This window comes from Pelodiscus sinensis, chromosome 3, assembly GCF_052426305.1.
Source record: "Pelodiscus sinensis isolate ZL-2025 chromosome 3, ASM5242630v1, whole genome shotgun sequence".
Lineage (NCBI taxonomy): Eukaryota > Metazoa > Chordata > Testudines > Trionychidae > Pelodiscus > Pelodiscus sinensis.
In genome coordinates, this window is record NC_143054.1 from 98,500,496 (window position 1) to 98,510,583 (window position 10,088).

The following is a 10,088-nucleotide window of genomic DNA, read 5'->3' on the forward strand; positions in this document are numbered from 1 at the left end:
CAACTAGCACTAAAATGATCTGACCCCTTTCAGTATTTCTGAGTGATTAAATCCCAGAGGAGAAAGTTGCTTTTCTTGTAACAAAATGTGCCGAACAATTTGTTAAGGTTTTTGGGGGTTTTTTAACTGTGTGGATACTGCCAGATACTGCTTTGTGCCAGATCCCTATAATCCAGTATAGAAGATCAGATGGGTGCAAGCCAAGGGACGGGCTGGGGATCCATGTCTGTGATCCAGTGAACCAAGTATCCAGTATGACATGTGCAGGGACTGTGGACTGGTTGCCCTGGAGGCAGTAGTGGCATATGTTGAAGGGGTTTGCACTAGCCCTCTCTCTTTGTCTCATGGTGGATTTCTCCTCTTAGCATTCTACCACATAAATTCCTAGTTATTTGAATCCCTCATGTTGCACTACAGATTGCAAGCAGTACGTTCACAAGGACAGAATGTAGCAGTGATATCCTTCACCTTAAAGATGTGTCTAATTTATTCTATGCAGAGCTCTTTTCCCATCACAGAGCCCCACAACTCAGGACATGGTCTTTCCTAGTGACCAGCAACAATGTTCCTTCTAATCTTTTCCATCCACATGCATATTTTTTCCATCCAGACGTGGAATAATTTTTGTGTGCACTGATGCTTATGTTAATGTGCACCATCATAGAAACAAAAAACCTAGCTTGGGCGCTCTGCTAATCAACTGAGCAGCATTTGAATCTCTCCTGAGCGGCTGCACAAGTGCATAGCTCACAGGAAACACTGACCAGCAGAGCAGGGGTCTGACGTGTATTCGTTACTGGAGGGGCTGCGTCCAGCCGCAGCCCAGAGAAGGCACCTCATGAATCTGGTGAGCCAAATGGTGGGTGTGATATTTAGGGGAAGGGCTGACTTGCAGAGCACTACCATTCCTTGACTCATAGCATGAAATGGCAGTGGAAGTAGCAATCCAGGTAATATACTGCCCCTGTGTGACTTTTCAGCCTGCCACTCCTAGTTGTACCTAAATCTTTATTGCCCAGTCTGTAGCTACATCCCAGCTTAAATGAACACCTGTTTAGCTGAATAATTATTGACAATCTGTAGATGTGTCTCATGCCATTCAGAGTGTACTGTGCTTGGGCTTGTGTGATTGGTAAATTTCACACACACACACACACACACACACACAACCATGTCCTTTCATTGCCACCACTTAAACAAAACTCCGTTCACTGCAGATGGAATTTTGCACGAGTGAGGACTTCAAGGGATAAGATTTTGGGATACATCCTAGAATCCTTTCTCAGACAAACTGATTCACTTCAGTGAGACTTTGTCTGAGTAAAGCTTGCTCTGTAAGGGTATGTTTACAACAGCCCCCTAGCTCGAACTAGGGAGGCTAATGTAGGCATTCAAAGTTGCAAATGAAGCCCGGGATTTAAATATCCCAGGCTTTATTTGCATCTTCCTGTCTGAGCGCCATTTTTAAATCCCCTTAGTCCGAACTAACTGCCCGCGGCTATACGCGGCAGTCAAACGTTAACTTGAACTAAGTCCTTAGTTCGAGTTAACTGTTACACCTAAAGACTTAGTGATAGAAATGTAGCCGTGTTAGTCTGGTGTAGCTGAAACAAAATACAGGACTAGGTAGCACTTTAAAGACTAACAAGATGGTTTATTAGATGATGAGCTTTCGTGGGTCAGACCCACTTCCTCAGATCAAATAGGGTTTGGCCCACGAAAGCTCATCATCTAATAAACCATCTTGTTAGTCTTTAAAGTGCTACATAGTCCTGTATTTTGTTTCACCTAAGGACTTAGTTCGAGTTAACGTTTGACTGCCGCGTGTAACCGCGGGCAGTTAGTTCGGACTGAGGGGATTTAAAAATGGCGCCCGGACGGGAAGATGCAAATAAAGCCCGGGATATTTAAATCCTGGGCTTCATTTGCAACTTCAAATGCCTACATTAGCCTCCTTAGTTCAAACTAGGGGACTAGTGTAGACACACCATTAGGACGTTAGGATTTGGCTGTTCAAATGTAATACCCATGCTTTTACAGAACAGTTATATATTCACCAAACAGACTAACATATCCACTAGTCAATCAGATAACAGGAAGAATGATCACAACAGATACAATACCAGGGAAAGAAAATTAGGATAAATCATAGACTGCACACCCAGTGCCTGTAGTCCTCATTCTGGCAAAACACATTAATTCATAGCAGCCATTTTTAAAAACAAAACTTCTAAAAATGTATTTGTTTAGAAATAACAAAAGGAAACTACATGTTGTATAAGCCATCGAGTTTAAAACAGCACATTCTTAAACATTTAGCTCCCATCACTTTCCTCTTTTTAACCACAGACTGACACCCTTCAGTTTGAATTTCCTGACTTTCAATGGTTTATGTCACAATCTGAATTTTCTCTTAAAGAATGAGTTTAGTGTAAGTTAAAAACACAGTTACTTCTGTTCTGGGGCCATGTTAGTCTTCTCCAAGAACCAATGTTATGAGTTGACAGGAACTTTAATTTTCTCCTATTTTTTTTTCAATTTCTGGAGTTTCTTACAGCATAATGAAATTAGGCTAGAAAGTGAAACACATACTCCTGAGACATTATATCTAACTTGCAGCAGAAGTCTGTGTGGAGAACCTGCTGATTGGCTTTCATCCTTGACTTTCTGGGGATATTGGGATCATAAGGCCATATGTTTTCCTCTGTTCCCAGAGGGAGCAGGGGAGCGAGAACAGCCCTAATCCCCACTAGAAGCGTTGATGTTTGTACAGAAGGGAAATGTGGCCATGATTTGTAGTAAATTTTTGCTAGTTGGGTAGCTCCCCCGCTCCGTTGTATAGCTGATACACAGGCACTCTGCTTTGCAGAAGGAAGCAAGAAGAAGCCAGAAGTCAGGGGACAGTCAATCTGCAACATCGTCTTCTCTCTGGGCAGTAGAATTTAGGTGCCAAATGCCTCAGAAGTGACTGATGCCCTAACAGCTGTGATTCCTTCATGTGGTTTTCAGAGTCTGCAGATGGGATGCAGGCACATGGCAGTAGAGAGGCCATTACAGCATTGGGAGCTGGGCTTTTTCAAGATTTTGGCCCTATCAAATTCCCCTTCCTGACATTGATATCATCGTCATAATAATAAAAGCTAAGGAGCCTTGACGTTTTTATTTTTATTAAGCAGGAGTGGGCTATACATCTGTACAACTGGAAGAATACCAAGTTGAGAAGGGGATTGCTTAGTGCCCTTGTAAGAGGCACTGTCCACACTGCAGTTAAACATCCATAGCTGGCTCATGTCAGCTGACTTGGACATGCTGGGCTTAGGCTGCAGACCTGTAAAATGGCAGTATAGGTGTTGAGGCTCAGGCTACAGCCTGTAGGATCCCAGAGATCAGGCTTCTCCCAGAGCCCAAATGTGTACCTCAGTTAGGCTATCATAGTCCAGCCACGGAATTACTTACAGTGTAGACGTGCTATTTTATTGCTGCTACTTAAGTAAATTAGAACTGATTATTCCCTAAGAAAATGAAGTAGAATTAATTTACGGTAATTTGACATCTGCATTAATCTTCATGAGCAGGGGACTGATAAATAGCATTGAAAGCACATGCCTTGATTCCAAATACAGAGGAAAGAGGAAAGTTTAAAGTTATATTTGATGGTTATTAGAGAAATAATTCATTAGGGTATCTATTATGCTGTTACTATTTAAGGCACTCTGCATTTCTACCACAACTCTTCTTTTAATGGCATACTGTAACTCAGCCATAAAATACAGGTTGCATTTGGTCTCGGGGCCCTACATACTCTTTAAGTAGAGAAGGAAAGTAAAACACTCTGAGTAGTCTCATCCCTTAGAATGTCTTTGACAATTTTTTTTGTAATGTTAGACCAACTAGGCCAAATGATGCTCAGCTGCACCTATGCAAACGTAGAGGAACATCTATAACTTCAGTGAAGTGATTGCAGATTTTCATTGGCCTAAGATCAGAATCTTGCCCAGGGACTTTAAAAGATATCTTTCAATACGTGTGCCTTTGCCCAAAGATTTTTATTACATTTCCATGAGTGATTGTTGTGAGCAGGTATAGTGTGGAAATGCCAAAGGACTTGCTAAAAATACACATACAGCATAATATGAGGCTACCTATACTCTGGGGCTACGTCTATATTGGTAAGATTTTGCACAAATACTTTTAATGCAAGAGTTTTTGCATTAAAGTATTTGCGCAAGAGAGCGTCTACACTGGCATGTGCTTTTGCACAAAAGATGTGCTTTTGCGCAAAAGCATCCATGCCAGTGTAGACACTGTCTTGTGCAAGTAAGCTCCAATGGTCATGTTAGCCATCGTGCTTTCTTGCGCAAGAAATTAACGTTGCCTGTCTACACTGGCCTCTTGCGCAAGAACAGTTGCACAAGAGGGCTTATCCCTGAGCGGGAGCGTCAGAGTTCTTGCGCAAGAAGCACTGATTTCTTACATTAGAGTGTCAGTGTTCTTGCACAAGAACTCGCGGCCAGTGTAGACAGTCGGCAAGTTTTTGCGCAAAAGTGACCACTTTTGCGCAAAATCTTGCTAATGTAGACACAGCCCACGTGCAGAAGGACTAGTCCTGTCAGAAAAGCACCTTGTCTTGCCTTACTGTTCTGTTTTCTTTAAAGGATTCAAGTTTTTATGTAAAGTGCTTTAACTGGATATCCCAGTTAAAGCTGTAACAGTTTGTTTACAGTTCACTTCTGCCTAGGGCAGCTGAAGGCACGTTACAGGATAAGTGAGATAATTCTTCTGCCAAGAGAAGGATGTGCTGGTAGGATTACTGATGCAAAAAATGAATCCAGGAGAATGACATGGCTAGAATTGTATCATAGGTTGGGAATTGTATGGGAACTTCTGGCAGCATACATATTGTATCTTTTTTCTATTATTCTGCTTTAAAGAAAAAATAGCAATACTGAAAAAAGAACAAAAAAACCGCTACAGAAATATTCGTAATAGAAGACTGAAAGAATTCTTACCCACGTGTAGACTAAATGCCTCATCAAAGCTCGTTTGGTTTCAGTGGGCTTTGGATCATACCCTAAAGCTTCTAATGATGGGCCCAATCCTTTAGTCTTTGTGCCTCAAAACTCGTATTGATGTAAACAATTTTGCCAATGTTAGGCACTGTTAAGTGAGTTCTGAAAGAAGGAGGATCACGAGGACTCTCTAAAGGTGTATTTTAGTGTCTGAGTCTGAACTGCTTCTTTTATGTCTCTAACTTTCTGCTCAACCCCTGTCCTTTTTTTCTGATGTGACTGTCAGGCTCTGCTTTCTTCACTTACACTGACATTTTTATGCAGCTGAGCCCCACCTGACACTTTTGCTGATCGGATGGCATGGAAAGAGCCATTCATTGTGCTTCTCAGCTTCCAAGTTGCTTTTCCCTTTTTACAAAGTGGTGTCTTAGACAGGTACATTCACATCCAGAAATATGCTCTGCCTGGGTTGTGAGACCTAACAATCTGTGCCAAGAGTGGAAGTAGAGTTGCTCGAGTTCATGACTTTAACACATGCCTCCAGAAGTGAGCTGCAAAGCTAGCAGAGCAAAGGCATTGTCCTTTGTTAGGGGCTTGTTGTAACTTTCTCAAACTATTATCTGAGTACCAAGCAGTAAGTGTGAACATTTAAATAGAAATCACATATATACTTTGGAACAGATTCTGTGGTTCGTATTAAATTGGAGTGTGTGTGAGAAATAAATGAAGTCTAAAACATTTCTAGAAAACATTTTAGAAGCCAAATTCTGCCACTGTGTCTATAGAGCATAGTTCATATAAATCAATTTAAACTGAAGCATATTATGAATCCATTGAATTCTCCTATCTCCTCATAATATATGCCTCATCCAGCTCTGTTCCTGATTGTGGCATGGGAGACAAGACACCAAAAGAGGGTTTGATACTGTTTCACTGGATTCTTCTGTCTTAACACTCACTTAAATGAAGGCCAGTGTGGTGAAAATGTTTTTTAATGCCTTTAAGTGGAATAACAGACATGGAGCAGCCTATTGGGGTAAGAACTTAGGTGCCTAAATCCCATTGAAAGTCAATATTACTTAGGCTTGTAAAAAAATTAAGTGCCTTGAAAATTGTACAATGGAAGCTGTTTACCTAAAACATACAAGGAAGTTGCAGCATTTTGTGGCATGTCACATGCCTGGCTGTGAAGTGAAAAGTATGTCACACCTGCCTTTTGGCTGTGGTATGTAATCAAGACGGAGCTCCACCACAGGGGGAGTGAATGACAAGATGAGGTTGGGCCCAGTTAGGTATATAACATATATCTTCACAGATACATGCAGAGCTTAATGATTTCATGCCTGACCAAGCATTGCTTCTGGGTGTGGAACTTTACTGGAAGTCCATGGGAATTTTGCATGAAAAAAGACTGTAGGATCAGGTTCAACATTTAGAATCTAAAAATAAATGGTCAAAGGCAACAAATAAATTAAAGAATAATCTAGCCTTATAGAAAACAACTCTAATATGATGTATGCCAGTCTTCACCCTGAATACTCTACTTATGCTATATCCCTGTCCCTTCCTTGTTTATTTTTTTTAATCTCTTTTGGATTGTAAGCCCTTTGGGGAAGGGAATATGTCTGCCTATATGTTTATACAGCACCCACCACGACAAGGTTTTTATTGGGGACATTTGTGAAATATTACCTAGGATAACCTAAATTTATATATTCTTTCAAATTATAAACTGTGTCACTTGCTTTCATATTAAACTTAAATGTGTCTCAAATAACATTTTTGTTCCCAGTTGGGATGATATTTTGTATAAATTCAGGTTAAAGACTAATATGTATTCAGTAGCCCAAAACAAGTATCTTAAGCAACACATGCTTTAATCTAGAGTCCTAGGAGTAGGGCAGATAATGAGCATGTAACTAAGCAGCGTTCATCTTGAAATGTAGAAGATGTTGCAGGCAAAGGAGGTATCATGTTTGTTTCTGCTGGATTGGCCACACTTTTAGATCTGCAGGCAATCAGGAGATCCACCAACTTGTCAACAACAGTACAATTCCTCTCTTAGCAAACAATTTTGAATCAAGTAATTATGTTTAGATGTTTGGAATACATGGAAATTTGTAGGACTAGCACTGCCTAATAATGCAGTTGTGAGTTTAGATGATAAATTGCTCTGGCAAAGTGCTAGTTTGAACAACAAAAATAGTTCAGAGGAAAAATGTGTGTTACTAAATTCCAGGAGTTGAAATATCTATGCTTCTTATGGCTCAAGGGAATGAAAAACATGTTGCCTATAAACAACATTTCATGAGTAAACACACTGCACAGCCCTCCCCATGGTTATGTGCATCTCAGTGTCACACTGTACTGAGTAGAGTCTCTAATCCCTGTAGATGACACAAGAACTGAAATGTCTTAAATCATAATTAGCATGTTGTTTCTGCTGAAAGGCTGTTCTTCCCCTCCTCTCTTTCCTAAACTGGATCTACACATAGACAATTATGGTTAAGAAAGTTGGGCTTTCTGTTAATTGCTGTCATGATCCTCAAATCTAGTACAGGAATGCAGAAGTAGGCAGAACCTATCTTTAGAGAATAAAAGTGTAGCAGGAATTTACAGGTACTAGTACTTTTTAATCTGTATCACATTGAGTAGTTCTGGAATGGTGTTAAGGTTAACCTGCAAAGAAGTTTTCTAGTTAGGCCTTTACTAGAAAGGCAAGTTAAGGGAACTCTGAAAATACTTTTGTACAGAGGAAGGATAGCCTTCTGGTTCAGAGAGCTGCTTACGTTTCAAGGCATTTGAGTTCTATTACTTTCTCCGCATGTTTGATCTTAAGTCATCATATTTCTTTTTCTGACAGTTAGCCAGCCGTAAAATGGGAATATTTCCTTTGTATAGCTTATCTTATTAGATGTAAAATTCTTCAGGGTGGGGTCTGTCTTCTAGTATGTTTGCTTAGTGTCTAGCACCCCAGAATCTGAGCTCAGTTGAGCCTCGGAGGTGCTATCATGAAACAAAAAAATAAATCATGCTACCAGACCCTAACATCTCTCTTTTTTTTTTATATGTAATTTAGCATCTCAGCAACACTTGGGAATCTGCATCCTGTGGAAAGATAGAGGATCAAATGATCCTCACCGAGCCGGCACGCAAATATATTAATGCATTCTCAGCCCGGACTCTGGTCATGTAAAGGGTCTACGGACAAGCATTATGGTTTTCAAAACACTTCAGTTGACGTGGAATTCACCATTCCTCTACATGAAAACTTTTCACGAATGGGAGAAGAACATATTTTTGTTGTGGTACAACAGTTGGGAGCAGCACAAAGTGCATTTAGTCACTGAGCATATTCTTGTTGGATTTCACCCAACTTAAAAGGATTTTTTTAAAATAAATGACACTTGCCTAAATTATTAGGTATTGAATTTTAATCAATTAATTATTAATTATCTTAATGCAGACTTTCTAAAATAATGATTTTTTTTGTACTTTTTGAGATCAAGTAGACATAATACACCAGTATTGTTATTTCAGTGATGAAATGTGGGGGGGAGGGGGGGTTATAAAGAGCAGGTACTCAGGCAGTTTTATTCTTAATCACTGAACAAAATACATTGGTATGAAATACTGCAGTAAAAAAAGCATTACTAGAAACGCTAGTCTATACAAAGGGGAAAACCGATCAAGATTGTGAATGCTCAAAAATCCATATGTTTGAAGTACTATTTGATTTTGTTATGGTTCTAGACCACATATACATTGTGTGTTTCTGTTTTGAGGGGATTTTTATTAGCTTGCTTTAAAAATTATTACTGTATGAAACATAGATTTATGAGAACAAATTATATTTTTATTCAGTAATTTAATTTTGTAAATGCCAAATGGATACTGTGTTTTGCTGCTATGGACTTTAGCATGTAGACGTGCTGCTAGTGTAAGAGGGGCAGTAGAGCTTTATATGGAAAGAAAACAAACTTTGGTGTTAGCTAATTGACTATGCACTAGCATTTCAGACCTTCTTATTTTATTTTTTTATGTATTTACTTTTCCCCCCTTTTTTTATAAGCAATACTTTTGAACACTGTTCCTGGGAGATATTTTTTGTCTGATTGTGTTTTGTTTCTCATTGGTTTGTAAGAGCATGCATTGCACCTTCATATGTTTGGGAGAACGCTGTCCTGTTCATGTTGTCTGTTTTATTCCATGTTTAGCCTAATTGTTCTGTAACTTGGGTTCCATGTACTGAATCAGGTTCTTAGAAATGTATGGTTCTTTGTACTGCCATACCAGACCTTTACCGATATGGCAAGAACACTGATTTTTGTTTTGTTTTGTTTTGAATAAGACTCTGACTTTGCTGCCTTAATAGCATTTGGTGCAGCTCTATCTGCACTTAATTTTTGATATGACAATGTACTGCCTTGTAGATAAATAAAGTGTGTCCTTTTTTTACATAAATTAGCTTAGTCTCTGAAACTTGCTCATGTTATACATTGTCAGAAATAATATAACCGCCACCGAGTCAATGGGACTCTTTCTATTGAGGCCAAGGGGACAATTAGATGAGTAAGCATTGGCAGGCTGGGCTCTGTCTCCTTCCTTTCAGGATAGAGTAGTAGTATATTCTTAGTAGCATAAGAGTATGACTTTACTCGGACGTAAAGGGCCTCCTGGTACACATTCAACTTATTGACCTTTATGGGAGACAAGGTGTTCAGTTAACAGCAATTCAGGCCTAAAATCCACAGCCACACCAAAAAACAGATTGATCTTGACAATTGAGGAGCTAGCGGCAACTTATATGCAAAACTGGTGCTCTGCTGGTATATTGACCATTTTATTTGTGTGTCTTCCCATATGAGACAGACATACCAAACACAATAAAAAAAATAGATCTTATATGCTGCAGCAGGACAGTCACAGGAGAAGTTCTAGCTGTTCTGGCTCAACAAATCAGAGATCAAAATCTAACCCCAAACTAATAATGAGTTTCACGGCTAAGTGATCAAGGCTGTTGAGTCAGAGCCAGGAAAGTGCAGAGGAGAATCACCTGCCTTAGATTTAGCTGGAAAT

At 39.6% G+C, this 10,088-nt stretch overlaps 1 protein-coding gene across 9 annotated transcripts in view; it reads left to right on the forward strand.

Moving 5' to 3' along the window:
* The window catches only part of MYB (MYB proto-oncogene, transcription factor), a 34,130-nt gene extending 24,657 nt beyond the window's left edge, over window positions 1-9,473 (forward strand). For all 9 annotated transcript variants that reach the window (XM_006123866.5, XM_006123861.5, XM_006123865.5 and 6 more), the window contains one exon: window positions 8,089-9,473. In XM_006123866.5, coding sequence (XP_006123928.2) covers window positions 8,089-8,205 — 117 coding nt within the window. In that variant the 3' untranslated portion in view covers window positions 8,206-9,473. The remainder of the gene's footprint in view (window positions 1-8,088) is intronic.
* Window positions 9,474-10,088: the final 615 nt, after the last annotated feature.